General features: G+C 30.7%; 1 protein-coding gene and 1 pseudogene across 1 annotated transcript; both read left to right on the forward strand.

The window, feature by feature from the left end:
• Positions 1–1,805: 1,805 nt before the first annotated feature.
• On the forward strand, positions 1,806–9,839 carry LOC140919757 (uncharacterized). The gene is made up of 4 exons (XM_073366390.1): positions 1,806–1,885; positions 6,515–6,815; positions 6,922–7,066; positions 9,717–9,839. Exons 2-4 carry the CDS (start codon positions 6,517–6,519, stop codon positions 9,837–9,839), a joined length of 567 nt encoding a protein of 188 aa, XP_073222491.1. The 5' UTR covers positions 1,806–1,885; positions 6,515–6,516.
• Positions 9,840–19,686: 9,847 nt separating this feature from the next.
• On the forward strand, positions 19,687–26,235 carry LOC101503356 (MYB-like transcription factor EOBI; annotated as a pseudogene).
• The last annotated feature ends 1,117 nt before the right edge of the window (positions 26,236–27,352 follow it).

A 27,352-nucleotide genomic window follows, 5' to 3' on the forward strand; every position in this document is an offset into this window, starting at 1 on the left:
TCTCAATAGATCTTCCAAGGACTAATTTTTCCTCTCAGTCTGTCCGTCTGTTTGTGGATGGTAAGCTAAACTCAATCTTAGTTTCGTTCCTAACGCTTCATGCAATGCTCCCCAAAAGTGCGATGTGAAATTTGGGTCACGCTCTGATACGATACTGACAGTACTCCGTGTAATCTCACAATCTGAGCAATGTAGATCTCGGTTAGCTTATCTACCTTATAGATTGTCTTTACTGGTAAAAAGTGTGTGGATTTAGTTAATCGATCCACTATCACCCAAATAGAATCATTCTTTCTCCATGTTTTCGGCAATCCAGTTATAAAATCCATGGAAACGTTGTCCCACTTCCATTCAGGTATATCTAAAGGTTGCAACATTCAAGCAGGTCGCTGATGTTCCACCTTCGCTTTCTAACAAGTTAAACAAGTTGATACATACTCCGCTACATGTCTCTTCATTCCTGGCCACCAATAATTATGCCACAAATCCTGATACATCTTTGTTGCTCCAGGGAGAATACTCAATTTACTCTTATGAGCCTCTTCTAAAATTGTTTTCTTCATCTCTGCAATTTCTGGTACACAAATCCTACCATTACATCTCAAAATATTATTTGGTCTAATCTTAAACTCAGTTGTCTTCTCTTGCACTATTAGGTCCCTTTTCTCTTGAATTAAGGTGTCATCTTGAGAATTCACAATGTCTTCAAGTTGTAACACCCCGTTTTTCAAAGAGAAGGTTGGGGAGATGATTCTAAGGTAGGGGACGAAGAGCGTTCTAGAGTGAGAGAATATTTTGTTTTTGGTGAGGAAAAGGGTTCACGAACTAGAGAACGTTCTGGGTTTGGTGAAATGGAGGGTTGAAAAACTGGAGAACGTTCTTGAACTGGAGTACATTCTAGGTTTGGTGATGTTGGGGGTTCATGGGTTGGGAACGTTCTGCAGAGGGGGGTTCAACATTTCTCAGGTTTGTTTAGGGGCATGTGATTTCCACTACAAGAAAAACACCATTTTGTGGCCAACTTTATAAATATTTTGTGGCCGAATAAAACCCTCACAAATTAGTGACCGAAAAAGCCCTCACAAATGCCAAAATTGAAATTGGTCTTTATTTGTGGCTGAAAAAGCCCTCACAAATTTTTAAATATTTAACTTGATTTTGTGGCTGCCTAAGCCCTCACAAAATCACAACATTGTGATTTTGTGAGGGCTTAGGTAGCCACAAAATCCAGTTAAATATTTAAGGATTTTGTGAGGACTTTTACAGCCACAAAAAATCAATTTTGTGAGGGCCAAATCCGTCACAAAGGCAGACGTAACCAGTGGCATTTGTGGCTGCAAAGGCCGCCACAAAGGAATGCGCACGTGAAATTTGTGGCTGTAAAGGCCGCCACAAAGGAGGTCCAATACAGCTGGCGTTTCTGGCCGCTCAGGTCGTCACAAATGGATAGTACCGTTAGCCTTTCTGGCGGCAAAGGCCGCCACAAATGGCATTATAGCCGTTGGCTTTTCTGGCCGCCCAGGCCGCCACAAACGTGATGCATCCGTTGGCATTGTGGCTGCTTTGGCCCCCACAAATGCTCAAGGTATCACTATATATATTTCTCCCCCTCCTAATTCATTTTTTCACATCCAACTTCTCTCTAAAACCTCATTCTAACCATTCTCTCCTCCTTCTCTCTACACAAAATTACTCTTAAGCTTCATTTAAATTTGGTAAGTATAAATTATATTATATATGTAGTTTTATAATTTTATTTTTTAATTTAATATAACTAATTAATGTTATTGATTTTTATTTTTACAGTGCTTGTTAATTATTTCGAAGACTTGCAAGCATATCGTACGTGAGTGAAAGCTTGAAGTCAGACGCTACTCGGCATCAAGTTAGTATTTTATATATTTTAAATTTAGATTAGTAAATATATATATTATTTTTAAAATATAGATTAGTAATATTTATATTTAGATTAGTTTTATAAATTTATTTTTAAAAAAATAGGAATGATGTTGTTTACATATTAATATATGATAAATTAAAGTTTCAAACCACGGTTAAAATATATTAGTTTTAATATAATTATTATTTAAAAAAACATTATTAAAATTGATGATATTATTATTTTTTGTTATAAATAAGTCTTGATTATTAGTCTTGATTTTTAAAAAAACATCATTTAAAATTTTATATAGGTTTGTATCAAAGTTATTGATTTTAAAAAAACATTATTAAAATTTATGATATTAATTATTATTTTTTGTTATAAGTATTGATATTTTATTATATTGTTTGTAATTTATTATATTGTTTGCAAATTAATATATATATATATATATAATGTTTATTTTTTTGTTAGTATTGATATTTTTTGATAGTATTGATATATATACATATATATATATAATTTAAAATTTTATTTCGGTTTATATATATTTATTGTATTGATAATAATATATTATATTGTGTGCAGATGCATGCTCCCCTAATTGACATATAAATATGTCAAAATTTATATATAATGCTTTTGAAAAATAAAGCAATTAATATATAAAACATCGATATATATATAAATATATATGCACATAATTTATATATTTATTTAATTTTTAGAATAAACATATACATATATATATACACACACACACACACACACACACAGATATATATATATATATATATATATATATATATGGATTTATACCGTAGTTGGATGTACGATAGGAATTTTCCTGGAAGAAAGGGTCTTAAACAACGTTTTGCTAACAAGGTTGAAGACTTTCTGAATTTTGCGAGAGTGCAACAAATTGTCCAAGATGAAGGGGGAATGAGATGTCCATGTTGTTTATGTCGATGTAGACGGTTTAAAAGTGAAGATGAAATAAGAGTGCATTTGTATGCAGATGGATTTATGCCTAACTACTGGATTTGGACTAATCATGGAGAAGAGTCTCCAGCGGCGCCTAATACTAGTACATCTATGGAGAATTATAACACAGGTCCTTCAAGTAGTACTACCATGTTAGGTATAGATTATTATAACTATCAACACTTTGAGGCGATGAATGATATGATCTCGGATGCTGTTGGGGTTAATTTGTCATTCAATGAAGATCAATATGACGATACCGATGGACTTCCCAATGAAGAAGCTCAGAGATTTTATGGTCTTTTGAAAGAGACAAATAAACCGTTGTTTGAAGGTTCTTCAAACTCAAAGTTATCAATGTGTATTAGACTATTAGGTCTAAAGTCTCAATTTCATGTTCCTGATTTAGCTTTGGATTTCATGACTAAAATGATGCTAGATGCAACACCTGTTAGAGATGGTTTGCCGCAAAGTTATTATGATGCGAAACGGTTAGTGTCAAAGTTAGGATTAGGTGTCAAGAGGATTGATTGTTGTGTTAAAGGTTGCATGTTGTATTATGACAATGAATTTGGTATGAATGATGCTAACTTAGTTGAATGCAAATTTTGTCAACAACCAAGGTATCACCAAAGGAATAACTCTAGGGTAAGTAGGGGAAAATCAATTCCAAGGAAAGCAATGTTTTACCTACCTATTGTATCAAGATTGCAGAGATTGTTTGCATCAATACAAACTGCAGGAAATATGACGTGGCATTATGAGAATAGAAGAAATTCAAGCGAGTTGCGACATCCGTCTGATGGTCAGGCATGGAAACACTTTGATCAAATGCATCCTGATTTTGCGTCAGATCCACGCAATGTAAGACTTGGATTATCCTCAGATGGATTTACGTCGTACATACAAGCATCGTCTACTCCTTATTCTTGTTGGCCGGTTATTGTTACTCCTTACAATCTTCCTCCTGATATGTGTATGTCTAAACCTTATATGTTCTTAGCTGCTGTGATACCAGGTCCTTCTAATCCTACAACTGGTATTGATATTTTTTTACAACCTTTGATTGACGATTTGAAGAGGTTGTGGAATGGTGTCTTGACATATGATATTGCTCGGAGAGAAAATTTTATGATGAGAGCTGCATTGATGTGGACCATTAATGATTTCCCCGCTTATGGGATGTTGTCAGGATGGGGCACCCATAGTAAATTAGCTTTTCCTATTTGTATGGAAGATACAAAAGCATTTACTTTAAAATTTGGCGGGAAAGCATCGTGGTTTGACTCGCATCGTAGGTTTTTACCTGCTGGTCATGCATTTAGAACGAACAAAGCTGCATTTATGAAGGGCTATGCAGAAAGTGTAGGACCCCCGCTTAAATTAACATCATAACAAGTTTGGAATAAAGTAAAAGATATGCCAAAGGTACATGTTGTTAATGGTGTGGCTTGTAAACCACAAGGTTACGGACAATGGCACAATTGGACAAAAAGATGTATTGTTTGGGATCTACCGTATTTGAAAGATAATCTTTTGAGACATAATCTCGATGTTATGCATGTTGAGAAAATTTCTTTGACAACATATTTAATACTGTGATGAATGTGAAAGGAAAAACAAAAGATAATGACAAAGCCAGAAAAGACATAGGTATATATTGCAGACGACCAGATTTGTTGTTGGTGGAACAAAACGGCAAGACCCTAAAACCTCGTGCGAATTACACTTTATCTACTGATGAAGCCAAATCTGTTTATCGTTGGATCAAAGAGTTGAAGACGCCTGACGGTTATTGTTCTAATTTGGCAAGATGTGCTGATGTGGAAAATGGGAGGATGCATGGGATGAAAAGTCATGATTGTCATATATTTTTAGAGTGTTTACTTCCTATTGCCTTTAGTGCTTTACCGACACATGTATTGAACCCACTTATTGAAGTGAGTCAATATTTCAAGAATTTGTGTTCTTCAACACTCTATGATAAAGATCTCATCAAGATGGAAAATGAAATTCCGATCATTCTATGTAAGTTGGAGAAAGTATTTCCTCCTGGGTTTTTTGATTCCATGGAGCATCTCTCAGTGCATCTTGCAAGTGAAGCTAGGCTTGGTGGACCAGTTCAGTATAGATGGATGTATCCATTTGAAAGGTGATATATATATACATATACTTGATTTTCAATATACTTCAACTTATATATACATGGAGCTTATTGTACATCTCTTTGTATATTATAGGTTCATGGGTTATTCAAAACGGTCGGTGAAAAACAAAGCTAGAGTTGAGGGCTCAATTTGTTCATCTTACCTTCACCGTGAAACAACACACTTTTGTTCTCATTATTTCAACAACGAAACGTTGTCACCAGTTAACGGAAGAAACGCTACTGATAGTGTTATACGTCATCCACATGCTTTATCAGTTTTTTGCTTGTCTGGTCATCATGCTGGTAGGGATTTTCCGATTTTCTGGCCAAGCGACAAAGTATTTAATGCGGCACATGTTCACGTTTTGATTAACTGCACCGAAGTTAAACCATACATTGAGTACGTTTCAAATTTCTCTTCATATTAATTATATTTAATTATATGATTAAATTGATATTCACCATATATATGGTCATCGATCAGGGCATTTTTAAATACGGGACAATCATCTGATGATATACATTCAAATTTCCCATTATGGTTTCAACAACAAGTGCATCTCGAAGAACAAACTCCTATCAACATCCACTTAAGGCACTTATCTATGGGCCCGAGTAGAAGTTTCAAAGAATGGCACACCTATTACGTCAATGGATACAAATTTCACACCGAATCTTGGACTGAAGGAAAAGAAACAATTAATAGTGGAGTTTGTATGAAAAGTGTCTCTGATAGTGGTGTAGTAGAAGATTTCTATGGCATAATTGAGCATATTTACGAAATTGACTACACGTTCCTAGATTATGCGAAAAAAGTGGTGTTGTTTTACTGTAAGTGGTTTGATCCATCTAGCAGAGGAACTAAAATAAATTTGATATCCAATACTGTAGACATTCGTATGAGCAAAAAATATCCACGGTTTGATCCATTTGCCCTGGCCCATAATGTAAGACAAGTCTATTATGTTCCTTATCCATCAACTGTCAGAAGCAAACAAGGTTGGTGTGCTGCAATCAAAACAAGACCAACGAGTGGAATCGAAGAAGTTGAAGCAGGTCAAAATGAAGAAGTTGCATTTCAAATGGATGAAATGTCAAATTTGGATCATGTGATTGGAGATGAGACTATTAGTCAACTTTGTCATGAGTCACACATTGGAGAAGAAGTTGATGAACAAGAAATAGATGAATTAGAGAATGATGAAGGCAATGACTTAATTCACTCATCAAATGACGACGACGATGATGACGAAGACGAAGACGAAGACAATTAATTAATTATATATATATGTGTGTTTCTATATCTATAATATTATATATTGTAATTGAAATGAACGACACCTTATATATATATTTTTATATTTTATATATATTTCTTTATTTATGTCAGTGTTATAATTTATTTATGTATACTTCATTATTAATTAATCTTATGTTAATTGTATACACACATATATTATATTATATATATGTATGGATATGGATATATATATATATAGACATGGCTTCAGTGTCGGGAGTAGGAGGATCTGCAGGAGGATCAGGAGGTTCGGATGGATCGGGAGGAACAGGAACGGCGGCAATACGAGGAATATCCAAAACATCACGTGGTAAGAAAAAAGTTGCTAAACGTGTTGTTAATGACCCATCTCTCATGCCGATGCCGTCCATTGGTACTAGTGGTGGAGCTATTCCTCTATATCCGGAGGTCCCAGTAGAGCCTTATACCTTAGACGAAATAATGGATCCCGGATGTGTTGATTGCTACAACCGCATTGTCATCATTCCAGAAGGAGATGGGTATGTAAACTATGATTGATTAAATATTTCATTATTATTGCAATGTAAATACATTATTAATTTTATTAATTTATTTTTATATTTAATTTGCATATAAACTTTGAAGATATCTTCCTTTTAAATCATCTGCAAAGGCAATTGCTGAAGTCATACAAGAGAAATATAAAAAACCATGGTTGTCTTGGGGTGAGATAAAAGAGGATAAGACACCTCAAATTAGGGAAGTTGATCAGTTTTTACATTGTTTCAAAGTAAGTCATTAGATTAATTTATTTAATTACTATTTATTTATACATTTGATTAATTTACTGAATTACTAATTATATTTTTAATATTTTTTAAATTTCAACAAACAACAGACCAAATGCACTTGGAAAAGAGAGCATGATGCCGCAGTTTTGGCTTCATTTGACCATCGCTTTTCAAAGCGTCTCTCATCTATGTTGGCTTACGCACGTAATAAGGGGGAGGAAAAACGGCCTAATTGGATTGGTGAAAATGTTTGGACTGCTTTGTGGAGGAAATGGAACACAGATGCTTACAAACAGAAGAGAGAAAAAGCAAAGACTAATAGAGCATCTGAGAGGGGTACCAGTACTCATAAGGGAGGTTCCATGTCTGCTGGAGAAATTAAATATTATATGGTAATTTATTATTATTTATAATATATATCTATTAATTTATATTCAATTAATCATCACATTTCACCAACTTATAAACTTGACATTAATTTAATATTTTAGGAAAAGCAACTTGGAAGGGAGGTCACTCAGGCTGAGATACATCGCTATCTTCATGTTAATCCTGAAACAAATGAGTATACTGATGAATTATCAAAAAATATTCAGGTAATTATTATATATTAATTGTTATATATTAATTAGACCTATAAATTATTATATATTAATTATTAACTATTTTATTTTTTTATTTTTAATATAGGAACAACTTCAACAAATCATGAAAGAATGGGATGATCATCAAGCTACTCTTCCTCCTGCTCAGCGAGCTGGTCCAGTGCAGCGGAAACAATATGAGACCGCAAGTTTTATGCACATCAGTGGTGGCAAGTACAAAGGGCGTGTGCTGGGTGCCGGTAGTTTATCATCAACCTTTAAGAAAGGTCCAACCGGCTATATTCAGACTGAGACGTCTTCTTCTTATGCTAGTACGGATCGATCTCATCGTCCGTCGATAGATAATGATCTTGACCAGTTAAAGAAGCAATGGGCAAGGGAGCAAGAAGAAAAGACACAACAGCTGATACAAGCCGCAATTGATAAATTGAATGAGGAGTGGAAACAAAAGTTTCAAGAGCAGCAGCAGCAGTTTCAGCAGCAACAACAACAATTTCAACAACAACAATTTTCATTTCCTCCTGTGTTTCATCAGCAGTTCCCGCCTCGGCCTCAATACTTGCCTCAACAACCACTATTCCAGCAGCAACAAAATTACTCTCAATACTCCCAGCAGCAGCAACCGCCTCCAAATTTCCAACAGCAACACCAGGATCCTCCGAACTCTGCCTTCCAGCAACAGCAGCAGCCGCCAATGTTTCAACAACAACAATATTTTCATAATTATCCGTATGTTCCGTCCTCTTCACATCAAATTCCTCAACCTCAACCAGATCATCAAACTGCATACCGACCAACTATGCCAACAGCTGGGTTGATCAGACCAGATTTAAATCAACCTCAACCAGCTAGGGCTCCTCATTCGACTAGTGGTGGTGCCATTGAAGATGAAATTCAATTTCAAACCATGATGTCTCCTCCAACACAAATTCATAATACTTTTGAGGGACTTCTTTCGTCGGGCATGGCAGGAAATAATGATGGTGTGAGTGGAGCTGATCAGAGGAATTATTATGAGGATTGATGTCATTTGAATAATTTCATAATTTATTTTTGGGTTGTATGAACACATATTAATTATGTTGTCTTAGTTAATTATTGTGTGTTTAATTTTGCGTTTGTAAGACATTATTTATAAATTTTGAGTTTGTAAGACATTATTTGTTAATTTTGGAATGCATGTTTTATTTGATTTTGTGGTAATTAATTTAATTATTATTAATATTATATTTTTATATATAATATTTAATTTTAATTTTATTTAAATTTTAATTTAATTTTTTTTATTTGTAATTTAAATTAATCTTTAATTATAATTATAATTATAATTTAAATATTTTATTTTAAATTTAATTTGAATTTTTAATTATGTTCAGATTAGTTTATTATATATTAAATTTAATTTATAATGATATTATATTTTAAATTTAATTATAATTTTAATTTAATTAGAATTTTAATTTAATTACAATTTAAATTTAAATTTTAAATTTATATTTATATTAATTTATTATATATAAATTATAATACATAATTAATTTTGAATTTAAAAAAATTAATTTTTTAATATACGCAATATTTTGTGGTGGCCTAAGCCCTCACAAATATTTTTTTTTTAATCTGGAGGTCATTTGTGGCGGCCTAAGCCCTCACAAAGGAGGGATTATTGCACAGGTTAGATGAGTCAGAACAAATTAACAGGAAAAGAAAATGATTATCTTTGAAAGCCCAAACGCACCAATGCAAAGGCAGACTTTTGTGGCTGCAAAAGCCCTCACAAATGCCAACCTGTTTCAGGCACTTTGTGGCTGCAAAAGCCCTCACAAAATTTTGTCAGCAGCTTCTTTGTGGCTGCCAAAAGCCCTCACAAAATCCACATTTGTGGCTGATTATATCCCTTTGTGAGGGCTTTTGGCCCTCACATAATGCTTGTTTTCTTGTTGTGAATTCCTTTTATATGGATTTTTTAGATTATTTTTTGCTAGGAATTGGGCAATTGTGATGGTGGTTTTGATTTTCATGGAACGTGGTGTTGGTTTGGTAGTTGTGGGAGAAGGATAAGGTGGTTTGTTGTGAGATGAAAAAACTTCATTTATCAATCTCCCTTTTTGGTTTGGAGGAGTTATTTGAGGAGGCTCAGAAGAAAATGAAGATTTGGACAGGGTGATGGGTTTTGTTGGTTTTGTTTGGGTGATTTCTTTCTATATTTGAGTTGTGTGAGCAGGTGTGTCAGATGATTCGTTAGTTTCATAATTAGAGAAGATGAAGAGTGATGGTTTGATGTTTGAAGCTTTTGAAGTTCCAACTACTGCTTGAACACGCATATAGCGTCTTTTTGCTGTTGTAGGATTTCGTAAGTGTGGAGGAACTTGAGCAAGATTTGGAGGAGGGCATGTATAGAGAGGTGGAAGGACAATGGACATAGGATTTGGGTTGATGGGATTAGGGTTTGTTTCTGGGGAAGATGAAAGATAGTTTGAAAATGTGGTATCAGAAGAAGTTGTTGGTGGAATTGGTCTTGGTGGTGTAGACGGTGAACGACTTATAGAGGTTGAAGTTGGTGAAGCTGATGATGGTGAGTAGGGATATGCGTTTTTGCGTGTCGATGTTTTAGTGTGCGCCATTTTTGTGTTCTGAGAAGGACTTTTTGAGAAAGCAGAGTTAAGGGAAAAGATGAAGGGTTTGTTTCAGTTGTTGTTTTTCAGATGATGAAGAATTTGAAGTGGTTTAGTTGTCAATCAAAATTTTGATTTTGAAGAGAAAAAACAATTATTATTTGAACCTTGAGAAGGAGAAGAAATTTTCGGGGTGGGAAGTCTTAGACAGCCTATCAGTGCCCTTTTGCAGACAAGGAGATACATGCATTAAATGTCAAGATTTGTTTTTTCTTTGCAAGAGAGAAAGTGATGACGCATGGGAGAATGTTGGTTGAAAAACGGAGACTGATGCCTGGAAAACGAAGATTGATTATTGTTCTCCGTTTTCTGCAGAAGCAGAATTTAACTTGAATTCTCTTGGTTTTTCACAATTTTCAGTTTTTCTTTGATCAAATTGCAACTATCTTCAACTAGAGGTTTTGTAAAAATATCAGCAAGTTGATTTTGAGTGTCAACGAAGATTAATTCAATATATTTCTTGTTAACATGATCACGAATAAAATAATATTTTATTTCAATATGTTTTGATCTGGACTGTTGTATTTTATTTTTAGATAAATTGATTGCACTAGTATTATCACAGTAAATTGGAATGCTTAAGTAACTTACAAAGAAGTCTTCAAATTGATTTTTAATCCAAAGAACTTGTGAGCAACAATTTGTTGTTGATACATATTCAGTTTCACTAGTTGATAAGGCTATATTGTGTTTGGTTTTCTGCAAGATCAGCTTATCAATGTTTCACCTAAGAACTGACATACTCCACTAGTGCTATTTCTTTCAATTTTATCTCTAGCGTAATCAGCGTCACAATAAGCTATAAGATCAAAATGAGAACATTTTCTATACCAAATGCCAAGATTAGTAGTTCCAACAAAATATCTAAAAATTCTTTTCACTACTGTCAAATGAGTTTCCTTTGGTGCTAATTGAAATCTAGCACATAATCCTACTGTGAATACTACATTAGGCCTACTGGTAGTTCAATACAGCAAAGAACCATTCATTCCTCTATATTTGTCTTCTGAAACAAATTTTTCATTTTCATCTTTTTCTAATGAATAGGATGGATGCATGGGGGTAGACATAATTTTTTATTCATTCATTTTGTATTTAATCAATAGATCTTTAATGTATTTTTCTTGACAAATAAAAATACAATTTTCATATTGTTTAATTTGCAATCCAAGAAAATACCTTAAATCATGCTCATTTCAAATTCACTTTGCATAAGTTTTGAAAATCCTTCACACATTTTTCATTTGTGGATCCAAAGATGATATTATCAACATATATTTGAACAATAAGTAAATCATTTTTCTCTGTTTTCTTAAACAATATGGTGTCAATATTTCCTCTTGAAAATCCATATTAATTAGAAATAAACTTAACCTTTCATACCAAACTCTTGGTGCTTGTTTCAATTCATATAAAGCTTTGGTAAGTTTGAAAATATGATTTGGTTTTAATTGATCCTCAAATCTAGGAGATTGTTTTACATAAACTTGTTCATTTAAAAAACCAATTAAAAATGCACTTTTAACATCCATTTGAAACAACTTAATAAGCTTATGGGGTGCATATGCAAGAAGTATACAAATAGCTTATAACCTTGCATATGCTTATAATCTTGCTTTGTTTCTTATAACCTTACCTTCTTCATCTAATTTATTTCTAAAAAAAACCATCATGTACTAATGATGGTTTGATCATCTGGATTAGGTATCAAGGTCCATTTCTCATTTTTCACAAACTGCATCAGTTCTTCCTTCATGGCCTTAATCCAAGATTGATCAACAATGACTTCTTTAATTGATTTTGGTTCAATTTGAGATATCATTGCTATGTTGTTTTCATCATTCTTGAATGATTTTCTTGTTCAAACCCCGCCAGCTGTGTCTCCAATGATTTGTGTTTGAGGATGATCTTCAATTATTCTCCAGCTTTTTGGTCGAGAATGAAACGGAGATTGTTTATCAATCTCTGTTTCTTGGAGACTGCTATGTTGTTGCAGACCAGTTTGAATTTCTTCTTCCTCATTTTTCCCCCTCATATCCAAATCATCAACTCATCAAATAATATATGCATACTGATTTCTACAACTTTAGTCCTTAGATTAAACACTCTATAGCCGTTAGAATCGGTTGAATAACCTAAGAAGATTGCTTTGTCTAATTTTACATCAAATTTTCCAAGAACATCTTTGTTGTTCAAAATATAACAATAACGTCCAAAAATGTGAAAGTAAGAAATGTTTGGTTTTCTGTTTTTCCAGATTTCATATGGGGTTTTGTTGATGTTTTTTCTTATGGATACACGATTTAAAATGTAACAAGAAGTGTTAACAGCTTCAGCCCAGAAATATCTTTTAACATTAGATTCTTCCAAGATTGTTCTTGCCATTTCTTGTAATGTTCTATTTTTCGTTCAACAACTCCATTTTGTTTTGGAGTTCTTGCACATGATAGATTATGAGAAATGTCAAGTTCATCAAAGAAGGTTTTAAAAGAGGCATTTATGAATTCTCCTCCATGATCACTTCTTACAAAAATGATGTTGGATTCTTTTTCATTTTGTAACTTTTTGCAAAAGGTTTTAAATGCATCAAATGCATCATCTTTTTGTTTTAAAAATAATAGCTAAGTGTATCTTGAGAAATCATCAACAATAACGAAACCATATTTCGTTCCTCCTCAATATCCATGTGAAGCAATTCAAGAGTTATGTTTGTAGTTACAAAATTGAGATTGGGTAATCCTCTAATAAGATCTAGTTTTGAGATTTTTGAAAATATTTCCATACTTATATGTCCAGCCCTTTTATGCCATATCCATTTATCTTTATTGATTGACGTAAAACAGGATTCATCAGGTAGTTCTTCAAGATATAGGACATATAAATTTTTCTTTCTATTTCCAGAAAAAAAATAATTTCTCCAATTTCAATGTTTCTGATTCCACATACTCTTGGTTTGAAGATAACTTCAAAACCATTGTTACATAGCTGACTTATGCTTAGAAGATTGTGATTCAAACCTTCAAGAACATCAGTTATTTGAGCAGAGTTTGTCTTATCAATAGTTCATTTACCTTTAATTTGAGCTTGATTGTTGTTTCCAAAAGTAATTGATCCTTCATCTTTCTTGATGAATATAATGAAACAATTTTTATCTCTTGTCATGTGTCTTGAACAGCCACTGTCCAAGAACCAATGCTTTCTCTTTACATTTGAAAATCCAACCTACATAAGATGTTATCTCAACCTTAGGTACCCATTTTGTCATATGTCCTTGAGAGTTAGTTTTAATATTTTTTTTCCTCTTAAGATAGCACATTGATTTTTCATGACCAATTTTGAGACAATATGAACATTTAATTGTTGATCTTGGAATTGATTTTGTAATATGGGTTTTAAAAGGTTTTAATCTTGATTTTGAAGTAGTTCCAGATCGTTCTCCTTTTTTCAGATTTTCTTGAGAAAGTTTTGCTTTTGCTTCAAATCATTTTCCGTTTTGAAAACAACATGGAGAACGTTCTTCTTTTTGCAGATTTTTCAAAACAGGTTCAGCTTTATTTGCAGAACGATCTTTCCCTTTAAAAAATATTTTGCCGTTAATCTTTTCATCTTTTTTCATCCTTTATTTTTGGAACAAAATTTTTTTCATAAATTTTTGTTTTGTGAGTTTCATTGAAACCAAGACCAGCTTTATCAAAGATTCTTATTTGAGATCCCATGATTTTTTGAAACTTTTTAGTAGCTTTAATAAAATTTAACAAGTAATTTTTAAGAAGTTCATTTTTAGTTTAAAGGAGAACATTCTCTATTTTCATTGCAGAACGTTCTTGACCTTTTTTGACTTTCAATATTTTGTTGTTGTGTTTCTTTTAGTTCTTGAATGATATTGTTGAAGATATTATTCATAGCTTGAGATTTTTCTTTTTCTTCATTTTCTTTGTGAAATTGTTCCTCTAAGGAACTGCATTTTTTAATAAGAAGTTTTGAATCATTTAACAAGTTATCTAATTTTTTTCCCATTTGTTCATATAAATAGTAAAGTTCAGAATTTGTTACCTGATATTCTTCTGTCTTTGCCATCAAGCATATGTTGGCTTCCTCACCTTTTTCTGTTTTTGACTCTTCTGAATCATCCCACGTGGCCATCATTGATTTCTTTTTGAAAGGAAATCGTTTAGGTGGTTTTTTGTTTAAAGGACATTCTGCTTGGTAATGTCCTAATTTATTGCATTCAAAGCCTGTGACTTGGCTTTTGTCCACTTCTGTTTTAGGATTTTTGTTTTGAAATCCCTTTTTGATTTGATCTATTCTTCTCATCATTCTCTGTATCCTTCTGGTGAGAAGAGCAATTTCTTCATCAACATCTTCTTGTTTAGTTTCTTCTAGTTCATCCTTTGTTTGTATTGTGATACTTTCTTGAGATGCCTTTATAACTATTTCCTTTCCTTTCTTGATTGGTTTGTCTTCTTGCAGCAATACTTCATGTGCTCTTAAAGTTCAAATTAATTCTTCCAGGGGAAGTGATTCAAGGTTCTTGGTCTGGCTTATAGCTGTTACCATTGGTCTCCATATGATTGGAAGACATCTCATAATTTTTCTTACTCTTTCTTGTACTGAGTAGGCTTTGCTAAGAGAACGTATTTCATTCATTATTGTTGTGAACCTTGAGTACATTTCATCAATAGTTTCTTCTTCTTGCATTTCGAACGGTTCAAATTTTCTTATATCAATGTTTACTCTTCTTTCTTTGACATAGCTTGTTCTTTCATGATGAGTTTGTAGTGTATCCCATACTTTTTTAGCAGTTGCGCATTCACCAACTCTTTCACTTTCTTCCCTGCTCAAAGCACATGATAAGAATAATTGAATTTTAGAGTTTAGAAGTACCTTAGTTTTATCATCAGCTATCCAATCTGCTTCTTTCTTCGCATCAGAGGTTGAATCATTTGGATAAACTCGTATAAATCTCCATTTGTAATGATGCGCCACATTCCTGTATCTTGAGATTTCAAAAACAGTTGCGTCTTATTCTTCTTGAAATAATAATCAGATCTATCAAAGTAAGGTGGTCTATTTGAAGATCCTCCTTCAAAAATGTATTTTGCTTTCGACGTCTTTTCTCTAGCACTTGTTTGGTGTTTTAATCTTTTTAGAGATCGTGATTTGATGCCAATTGAAGTAGCAATGTCGATTTACAAGGAATGGGGGTTTCAATTGTAAATCTTCCTATTTTAAAATTCCTGAAAAACTTAAGAAAGATTGATGATCAATCTGGAGGTTCAATCCTGATCATTCTGGATGACTTCTTGATTAATCTGGATGTTTCGTACATTTCTAGATTGTTTAACTCTCTTGATAGTTAAGCTAGAGAAGGTTTAAGCTTATTTTAACTTGCTTGATTCATGACCTTTTCTCTTTGTGATTCAAATGGTTTCTTTGATTAGAATGGATCCTACTTGATCTTTGTCAAGTACTGAAAACATTAGAGTGAAATTCAGAGGCATAATCTTCTTTGAGCCAATGGAGATTGATTGATCTTGAGGGTGTGGTGATCAGTCTTGATCCTAGAGAACATTCTCTGTTTTATAGATTTGTCCATAATGTTCTCCTTTCTTTACCTGTTCATTTTTTATATGACTTCTTTGCTTTGCTTGATTCATATCTTTGAATTAATCCACTCAAAAGTACATATTAAATTAACATAACATTTAGAATCATAATTAACGTTCTTAATTAACTTTTGTTTATTTTCAACAAAACTAAAATTGAGAGTTTGTCTTAACAAGATATGCAATTGAAACATATGTTTCAAGAACGTTCTTCGTTCTTGACATTCAAGTTAGACAATGATCAGTCTTGCTTGAACTTGCTTGATTCATCATAATTCATAGGTTTTCTACTTTGTATTATGAATTGATTCTTTGCTGAGATGAATCCTTTATATTCCTGGAAGACTACAAATCACATGATTGCGAAATACAGGGGCAACATCTTCTTCAACAAATGAGATAATTTGTTCTTGAAATCTTAGAACTGTGGAGAAGTTCTCCGTTTTCAAGACTTCTGTCAAGAACGTTCTCCATTCTGTCTTTGTATTTTTGCTTCCTTTTCAAATGATCTTGCTTCTGATTTATAGCATAGTGTGATCATTGATTGTTGTATTTGAAGATGCTATCTTGAAGATGTAATAATTATTCTCTTGAATGATTGATATATGATACATTCCTTTTGAGATTATTTCATTATTGAGTGGATACTTATGCACTATGATGAAGTGAATGACTTCTTGCTTGCTCACTTATGCAATTCATGTTCCTTAAACAAAACTCAAGTGCAATCATTAGTAGACCACCATTTATAAAATTAATATTTTATTTCATAAGGTTTCTTGTCATTAAAACATACATTAAAAATGTTTTTGCCTCAATAGTCCTTACATAAAAAGTACATCTTGTCTCTATTCAAAAAACATAACTTTCTTCCTTTATATGAATAGTACATTTACAAGATTTGTCGTATGTTACAAAAATTGTCCACCCTTCCCTAAACACTCTAAACCAGATCTCTTAGAACACATTTCAAAAAAAATCTGAACCACTATCATCAAGATGAAGATACCCCTTCAAACCTTACAAAATAGCAACTAGCTACAACAAATCCCATTCTAGACCTTGAAGAAAATCTATCTTTAATTAGTACCTAAAAAAGAGAATCCATATCCCCTTGAACACCCACATCTTGAACAATCACCTTAAAAAGAGATATCCACTCTCTTGATGTTTCTCAAACAAATAGGGATCCCCTCAAAAAAATTGTTTAAGAGGTTATGATCTTGAATGCATGATACTTTAGGAATAGATGAAAGTATTCGTTTTGAAAATGAAGGTTTAGATCAGAATATAAAGTCACTTCAGTTAATTCGGCCAAAGAAAAATGTAGTCTTTCTAAAAAATTGTTTTGCAACTATCTAAAACAAACTCTACACGTGTGAATCGACTTACTAGTTTTATGAATCGATTTACATGTATCTTGAAAGTCTACGATTTCATTCTAAAGCACTGTAAGTCGATTCATAGGAGTGTTAGTCAACGTACAAAATCTCCTATAAATGTGAGTTGATTCACCACCTTGTTGAATCGATTTATAAGATCTATAACTTCAAGAAAAAGTTCAAAACCTCTGTAAATCAACTTACAAATATGTGAGTTGATTTACAAAGTTAAGAATCACTTGGGAATTATTTTAATGCATGTCAAAGGGTACCAACATGAACCTATCATGCACCTAATGTTATGCATTTTAAAATATAATTTTCATGATACTTTTTCTAATTCAAGAACATTTATGCATGTTTGAGAAATAGAGAATCAACACGACACATCATCTAACTAAATAAATCAAAGTCTGACATCTATCAAAATTTCATCTTAGACAATCTTACAATTATAGTTATCTAGGGTGATGCAAATACAGAGTATTTTATTGAAAGTAGAAAATGATTGGGTTGAAGGTGTGGATGAGGTGAATAAAAAAAGTCAAGCGCCATTTTCATTGTTAGTTTGATGGAAAAAATTTATCTGTCCTGTGCTATGGTGTAGATTTTACTCATAAATATTTATCTCATAATGACTATCACTTTTGAAAAATATGTCTCAAAATGACTGTTAAATTTTTAGTTTTCAATGTAATATTTATTTTATTTAACACTAATGCATAATAAAAATAATTTAATAAAATTATTATTCTCTTTTTGTTGTATTCTTAATATAAATAAAATCAACAATATAACATGCATTATATAACAAAAGGATTATTTTTTTTTTATTAAAAATGACCAAACAAGAAATTATTGTAAGAAACATATTTTAGTGTTTTAACGCATATTTCAATTTTTATTCTAATTAAAATAAAATTATTCATAAAGTATGTTAAGAAAGGGATCGAGGGAGGAGTGAGAGCGCGCACATATATATATAATCATAAAAGAGAGAGCATCAAAGATACTCAACCCATATAAGAAAGCCAATCTGACTTACCGACCATGAAACCCTAAGCACATACATAAAGAACTGCCATTTAAAATACATACAATCAATATAAGAAAATTTTGAAATATCGACTAAATTTTAGAAACAGAAAAAAAGTCAAATTTATCTCTAATTTCGTTATTAAGTATTATTGACAACAAATTTGCAATTAAATTTATTTTTTTCTCGTCTTGTTGTTATTCTATCTAAGAGCAAATGATTTTTTTCTCATCTTGAGCCATGCATGAGTTTTATTGTTCCAGAAGATCTCTTATTGAAAAAAAATTGTACAAAAATATAATTATTTTTAATCCATGAGATTGCCTAAAGTATAACGAGAACTGAGAGAAAAATAGAGAGAGAAGAAGAAAAAAGATAAAGATGAGAGTGAATATTTATTGTGGTATAAAGTAAAAATAATATTTTATTATATTACGTAGCTAGTATTTGAGAAAAATTAAATATTGTATAATAGTGTCTTCAATAGTAGTCCTAAGAGAGTCCAAAAAGAGTGAGCTTAACAAGTTTCCTTAATAGCATGCAAGATTGCTTACAGAAACAACTATTTCTTAATTAAATAATTTTGGTCTCTTAATTTATTTTTCTGCAATATTAACAATTTTTAAAATTGTTAATATTTAGTCTTTTTTTAATTTAAGTTTTAATTTGGTGATGTAACCATAATTTAAGTGATGTGTATATTATGATGTGCAAAATTATAGTGATGTGGAATCTAATTAAGTGATGTGTATACTATAATGTGCAAATTTTTTTTTAATTCTTTTTTACAAGAAAACAAAAAAATTTAAAGAAAAAATGACAAATTAATTTTTTTGTTTATTTTCAAAAATTATTAAAGTGATATTATTTAACTTAAAATTAAAATTACATTTAAATTTCACATCACATAAATGATTGTCACACTATCAAATTAAAACTCAAATTAAGATGGAGGACCAAATATCAACAACTTTAAAAATGGGGGACCAAAATTTATGTTTTTGTTTGTGTTTTGTCCCCATTTTGACTCATCTTTCATGACAAATTTTTAAATCAAGTATATACTCCCTTCGTCCCACAATAAGTTACCGGTTTGAAAATAAATATTGTTCTAAAATAAATACTTTTGTCAATTTCTAATGTATTTGTTTTTCAATTGTACCATTTAATTATTAAAACAATATATTTTATTATATATTTATGAGATTTATAATACACTAATATTTAATAAAGATAATTTTATAAAAATAATATTTTCTCTTTTATTTAAACAATTTTTTTAATATATGTAAAATCAAAATGACCCACCTATTATGAGACAGAACACTATAATACATAGTATTCTGATATCAAATCCCTCACTTTTCTTGTAAATCAAAGACATCCTACGACAAATATTTGCTTACTAGTTGATTTCCAACAACTGATCAGTGCTGTGGCATTTCTAGCTTCAATATATTTTCTCTTTTCTTCTACTCAAGAAATGTGTTAAAAAGAGAACGTAAAGATATGCATGTGAGCAACAATTGATCATAGAACGTACGTAAATATATGTGTATATATATATATATATATATAATATATATATAGTATAGCCTCTACACACACAATCACATGCATAGTGATGCATGCATGTTGGTATTTAGAAACATAGTTAGGTACGTAAAAACGTCGCATTACAATTAAAAAACCATATTAGTGTTCCCTCTATTTAAACGCTCCAACCCCCATTATTAAGATGTGCATTCATGAGCATATGTCTTCCTTCATGTACACTTCTCTCACTCTCTTTCTCTCTCATACAAAATAATGGACAAGAATAAAGAGTGCAATTCTTCTCAAGATCCTGATGTACGAAAAGGACCATGGACTATGGAAGAAGATTTGATCTTGATCAACTATATTGCCAATCATGGTGAAGGTGTTTGGAACTCCTTAGCTAAATCAGCTGGTAATTAATTAAGAACACACACACACAAACATATAGATCTTCTACTTTTCTATATTAAATAAATAAATTAATTAACACAATTAAAAAAAAGTAAATAGGGAAAACATGAAATCTCTTTAAAGAGGATTAGGGATGGCTTTTTTTCTATCACTAATTTTCGTTGATAATTTTATTTTTGTTATATGTGTGATAATAATATTAATAATAATTTAAGAAGTAGCTAGTAGAAGTAGGGTACGTGCGATGGAAAAATTGGTTTATGCATAATCATATGTCTTTATAAATTATAGGTCTTAAACGTACTGGAAAGAGTTGTAGACTCAGGTGGCTAAACTATCTTCGACCAGATGTTAGAAGAGGAAATATTACACCCGAGGAACAACTCTTGATCATGGAACTTCATGCAAAGTGGGGAAACAGGTCAATCTATATATCATTAATTTAATATATAAATCAAAGTCTATTGTTAATTTATATTCAAAAAGTGCATGAGTTATTCACTCTACATATCACGATCTAATTAATTCTTCTAACTAGATAAATGATACATATTATTTACTCGATCAAAAAAGTTTTAATTGACATCTTAATTTCCTAGCTCAAAAGATCGAAAGATTATGAAGAAAGTTTTTGAGAAAATGAGGAAGAAAGTTCTTAGCTTACTTTTTACCTTTTGGTATATATATGAACTTGTAGTATACTCTTGGAATACTTTTTATAAAAGTGGTAGAGTGTTGTTGCGGAGAGAATTCTATGCATGAGAAAATTTGCAATACTTAGGGGTTACAAATATTAATTCTTTCTAACAAATATTTTTATAATATTTTAGAGGTTTCAAAATCATTGTTTTTCATTCCCTTGATACTAGAACTGGAGTACTTTTCTCCTTTAAAGGATACAGGTACATACATACCTCTCCTTTCTATTGCATGCACTCTCTTTTTCTCTTTCTCTCTCTCTCTCTCTCTCTTTCTACCTAGTTATAATTATATAATAATAGGATGTGTCTTAGTAGTTTAACTCTAAATTAAATCTCCATGTATATGGATGAATCTTTAGATCTATATACCAATAAAGATTTTGAAGGACATCTATGTTAAACGTCCTACACATTAATTAACTTCATTTTTAGAAATTGAGTGCATATCATAAAAAAAAAAAATTCGAGAAATAATTTAATATTGTTATTTTTATTTTAAATTGAGTTGTATTTTTGTTTTAATTCCAAGAATATATTCTTTTTTTATCGATCGGAAAGTTTGTGGTCATTGGCTGTGAAGAAATTTCATGATTTACCATATCCTTCAAAATCAATAAGTCTTTAATTATTTATTCAGTTTTTGTTTGGAAAGAGAACAAATCACAATAAAATCTACATAATAAGGTGAATGAAATTGCTGATGAAATTGAAAGGAAAAACTTTATAGAAAAAATAACCACAACATACATTTCTTTTAAAGGATAAAAAATTATATAAATAAAGACATTAAAAGAGATACTCTAATTCATTGTACACAAAGTCATCAAAAGAAAAAAAAAAAAGATAATAAAAATAAAGGACCATAACAAACGAAACCTAAAAATAGACTATCTATAATATATAGGAGATGAAGGTTGATTAGAAATTAAGAAGATATATAAAGAGGTAGATAGATGAAGGAAAAAAGTTGATGTAAAGAATCTAATTGTCCCACTTTATTTTTGTATTTTTAGTTTCTCTCTAGTCCTCCCACCTCACAATAGAAAAAGGATAAAAGTAGTAGAACTAGGGTAGATCATGGATTTTAGGAGAGAGAGAGAGAGAGAGAGAGAGATTTATGACAAACCCTATCTAATTTTTGAAAATATTTGTGGTTTGATTTTTTAACACTTTTTAATACAAAACTATAACTTTAGAGATACAAAGAAAATGGATAGAGGATAGACATTTCATATATAGGGAAAGTAGATGATTTAGGAGAAAAATATTGTTGGAAAGGATACAAGTTCTCTTTGTTTTACTTTATTTCATGTTAATTGTAAGATATTTTTACATGAAATGGTGAAAAATAAATTAGCCTTTTTTATTTCTTTTGCTTCCTAACAAAGGTTTCAAAATATGAAGAAGAAAAAAAAGTGAAAATTAGATAATGGTTTAAAAAAAGAATTAAGGGACTAAATAAATTTGAGGGAAAAAAAATCTCAAATTAAACATTCACAACTTTCACCTTTCTTAAATAAAAAATAAATAAAAAACATAAATAGACGTCTCTCAATATTTATTTTATATATAATTATAAAGCTATTTTTTTATGTTGAACTTTATAATTTGTATAAGACATCTTGTAAATATGTATTAAATACTATCTTTGGTTCTTTTTATAATAGATAATTTAGTTAATAAAAATTGATGTTTTTAATTCATATTATAGATCAAAAATTGTTGAACAATCGGCTATTAGGGTTTGTGTGGTTAGAGGAGAGGAAAGGGAATATTTATTAAAAAAAAATGTGTTTGGTTTAAATTATAAGAGGGGAGAAGAGAGATGCAAAATCCCTCCTTGTGTGGTTTTTATTTTTCTTTTATTAATTTTGGGCCTATTTGGAGGGGAGGGAATGAGCTCAATATATATAACTAAAATCTCATTTAAAATCTTTTATCTTCTTTTGAAATAAATACAAAGTCATTAAAAATTAGTATTCTATCGTTTTCTTTTGAATCAAACATATTTCTACTTCTCCTCTTAAATCAACGTATTAAACTTTCCTTTCGAATCAACATATCTCTACTTTTCCTCTCAAACCAACATATTAGACTTCCCTTTTAAATCAAAATGTCGCTACTTCGCCTATCAAACCAACATATAAGAATGGAAGGGAGTATGTTTACGGGAATCTCAAATCCTTGTAAATGTGAACCCACTATGTTGTATGTCCGAGAGACTTAAGTTGATTGTCACTACAATACGTTGATTTTAATACATTTCATGTAATATTAAATGGGTCACATAGACCCTAACTTTGACAAAATGAGAATTATTTAGTACCTCAACGGTCCATGGATAATGTGAAATTTCACAAAGTTGAGGTAGTACAATAGATCATACGGTTTATAGCATCTCCAATGTAGGAAATTCAACCTTCCTTTATTTTTAAAGTTCTTCCCCTCCATCTTTTTTCCATCCATTAAAGTATGCTGAGTTGTCATCTCCTTTAGTTTAAAATTAAGTTATGGAACTTAAGTAAGCAATATCATCTCCTCATTTTTTATTAATAAAATATTAATATTTTTTATGAAATAAAGATTAAAAAAACTATATTCAACTTCAAGTTGTCTTGATGGCGTAAAGTATACATTGCTTATTGTAATAATAAAAGGTGTTTATATATTACTCTCAAAAAGCAACTAAAAAATTCAAAAATAAAATAAAATTATCTCATTATCATAAGGGTGGGTGTACTTGTAAATTTGATAGGCTTCCCTCGAGGATAGAGTTACATATATATGCATATTTAAACAAGAAGCTAGCTCCACCCTTAGTACCTTACTTGGTATCCCACTCCCCCTTACCAAAGAAAACAAGCTATCTTCACAGATAATATTCCATTTACCCGTATTAAAACTAACTAATGTTGTATTTAAAGCTTAAAGTTAATTTACAGATGTTAATATTATTATGTTAGATGTCTTATATCGAATTTTTTATCTCACTATTTCTATATTAAAAAACACAAAAAATAATATAACTGTTGCACGTGGCTATATTTTCTTTTATAAAAACAGAGAGGTGTGCGTACCAAATATAATATTTGAATAAAAACAATATATATATAAAAAAAAGAACAAAAGGAAGTTAAAAAATTCAAAATTTTATAGAAAATCCGTAACATAATAAAATTTTCTTATAAATATATATAGGTACAATAAATAAATAAAAATAAAAAAGGGATAGATAGATAGATGTATTGGAAAAAGAATAGGAGATGTATGAAATGAACCATACGTTCTACCTGAGGCATATATCTGATTTTCTGATCTTGGAGAGTCCTTGTTGCAATGCAAAGGCATATATAATAATATTATCTCCATATAGCAAAGGAAAAACCAGCAACTTAGGTGTATATTATATCTCAACAAAGATCGGTTTTATAAGTGAGTCCAATATATAACGTCACTTTTATTCTTAGCCGTTGAACATGGTCTCAAACTCCCAATCAAACACACTGCCATAGGCACCTTTAAATACTCGACTTTCAAACTTATTTCATACTTCCTTTTTTATAAAAATTACACAAATTTTTACCTTTCAATAACTTACATTCTACTATGCTGTAAAAATAAATGAATGGATGAGATTTCATACACAAAAATTCACTTGCAAATTATTCGTTCTATCCGGTTACCGCAAAAAGCTGAATTTTGGAAAAGTAAATAAAATCATTTTTTTTTCATCTCTAAGCTTTTTTTTTTTTTTTTTTTTATAACTTTTTTCTAAATGGTTTTATCTTTTAGCTTACTTTGTCTAGTGAACACACGTGTGCACACTATCCCATTACCCACATCATTTCACCAAATCACATTTCATAGTAGACTCAAAAGAATAGTATATTAGATGGAGAGACTTATGATTTTTAATATTGCCATACTCTATCAACACTTATCTAGTGGTAATCTTATTTATTTTCGGGAGCTTCAATCACCTACGAGTCGATGAAATACCTTAAATAAGCTAATATGTTGGTACCAATAAATGCTAACCATCTATGTTTAAAATTCTTAAAGGTCATAAGAATATTCTAACAACAGTAGGAATTAAAATAACAACTTATATATTAAAATACTAGATAAAATATTTAAACTAAAAATTCATAGATTTAATTAACTATAAACCATCGATCATTCCACATAACATTTCCTTAGGTTTGTCTAATGAATATCAAAATCAAATTGTTTGGTTTAATAATACAAATCATAATTATCAGAGTGACATGATCACAACAACACACTGTAGTTTCGTAAAATTTAATGTCAAGAATTAATTATTTTGTAATAGAAGTGAAGTTTCAAAAATTTCTTTATAGACAAACAAGATGCATACAACTCATTGTTCTAAATTGCAGTCCAGTAATATAAATATTTTAAAAATCTGTACTCTGGCGTCACAATAGAAAATTAATAATCTAAAACTATGTGTATAATTAATTATAATCCGTGATATATTTTCTACTTTCTTTGCAAATTAATCATTCACCAATGCAGGTGGTCGAAAATTGCGAAACATCTACCGGGAAGAACTGACAATGAGATAAAGAATTATTGGAGGACTAGGATTCAGAAGCATATCAAACAAGCTGAGAATTCACAGCAACAGAATTGTGATCAAATAAATGATAATAATAATCAAATAGCTAGCAGTAGCCAAGTTTCCAACATGGCTCCTGAGCCAATGGACATCTCTCCAACCCTGTTACCAAGGAGAAATTTTGGAACCATTTTCAAGTCATGATCATCATCATCACTTCCCCACAATCTCTGATCAGTCAAGTTGTTGTACCAATGACAACAACAACTACTGGAGCATGGAGGATTTCTTGTCCATGCAATTACTAAATGGAGATTAAACCTTTAAACATATTATAAATTATAATACATAAACCTAAGTGTCTAATTTCCATGAAGCAGAGGTATATTTATATATATATATATATATAAATCTGCCTTAATTTGAAACATATATATTATTAGGCTTGTTTATATAATTAGTAGTTGGATGTTGATGAAAGGTGACGCCTACTATGAATATTTTAATGGTTATGTTCTGTAAAATAGGTGCTTAATTAAACTATATATATATAAATCCAATATTATGGATTATGTAAGATATGATTGAGAACCACAAGCCTTGTGACTTGATATGTTTCTTTTTGTCCTTACTTATTATAGTGTTGGTTATACTGAATAAGTTTTCCCTTTTTTTACCTTATGCTTTGTGTCTTTGGAACACAAATTTTTTTTTTTAAAACCAAAATTAGAGTACAAATACATACATGATAAAAATGACATTTCAACAATCTTGACACTCCAAAACTACTTCCTATCATTTGCAAGACTCTAATAAATAAGGGTAAAAGGGGTTTGACTTTGATTTGAAATTTTGTATTGTAGTTGATTAAGATATTAGGAATAAGTGATATTTGATTTTGTGGTGTGATTGATCATATTAAGGTGGTGGCTTTGCTCTGTATTAATTATGAATTGTGTATAGATGCTATACAATAATGCATCTTTAGAAAATAGTGGCATGTGAAGTGTCTTTTGCATTTAGTTCAAAATGCTTTTTATTTTCTTTTCATTTTGGGTCAAAATATTCTTTTCATTCCATTCTAAATACAAATCTTTTGTTTCTTAAAAAAAAGGCTAAACCTCTATCTAAAAAAGTGCTTAACCTTCACAATTATAGTAAAATTAGTCTAATTGGTCTATTTTTTTTCCTGTATCTCTAATTAAAACGCTCTCCCTTTCTATTGGTTTTCTTTTAGTTGTTGATGTTTTAGTTTTCTGTCATATTAATAGCTAAACACAAAGAAAAGGAATTAATTAATATGTTTATAATTAGTATAAACCAAACACTATACAACATATTGCAGTTGTCAAACTGATATTATTATTATTATTATTATTATTATTATTATTATTATTATTATTATTATTATTATTATTATTATTATTATTATTATTATAAAATAAGGAGTACAAAATAAGCTAGATGGCCAAACTAAAGCCACATGAAATTGACACGTGGTATCAACCACTACTATGTTTGTTAACAATTGAAACCTCCTTTTTTTATTAGCCCAATGTGATGCACGTACATCCATGCAACTTTATAAACCGACGAGAACCTAACTCTTGTCTATATGGATCATGCATTATGTCATCACATCACATGTGCCTCATAAATAAATAACTCCACCCATCATCCATCATTTTAGTATATATGACAGTTGAGCCAATATTGCATCCTTCTTTTTTACATGTAAATTTATTTAG

Source organism: Cicer arietinum, chromosome 3 (assembly GCF_000331145.2).
Source record: "Cicer arietinum cultivar CDC Frontier isolate Library 1 chromosome 3, Cicar.CDCFrontier_v2.0, whole genome shotgun sequence".
NCBI classification, from domain to species: domain Eukaryota; kingdom Viridiplantae; phylum Streptophyta; class Magnoliopsida; order Fabales; family Fabaceae; genus Cicer; species Cicer arietinum.

What these genes read in the sequence shown, in the direction of transcription:
- LOC140919757 (XM_073366390.1), top strand. Translation starts at nt 6,517, where the DNA reads ATGGCTTCAGTGTCGGGAGTAGGAGGATCTGCAGGAGGATCAGGAGGT. An exon ending in ATCATTCCAGAAGGAGATGG is followed by an intron (nt 6,816 to 6,921) that starts GTATGTAAACTA and finishes TAAACTTTGAAG; the next exon opens with ATATCTTCCTTTTAAATCAT. An exon ending in AGTTTTTACATTGTTTCAAA is followed by an intron (nt 7,067 to 9,716) that starts GTAAGTCATTAG and finishes TTGGTTTGGTAG; the next exon opens with TTGTGGGAGAAGGATAAGGT.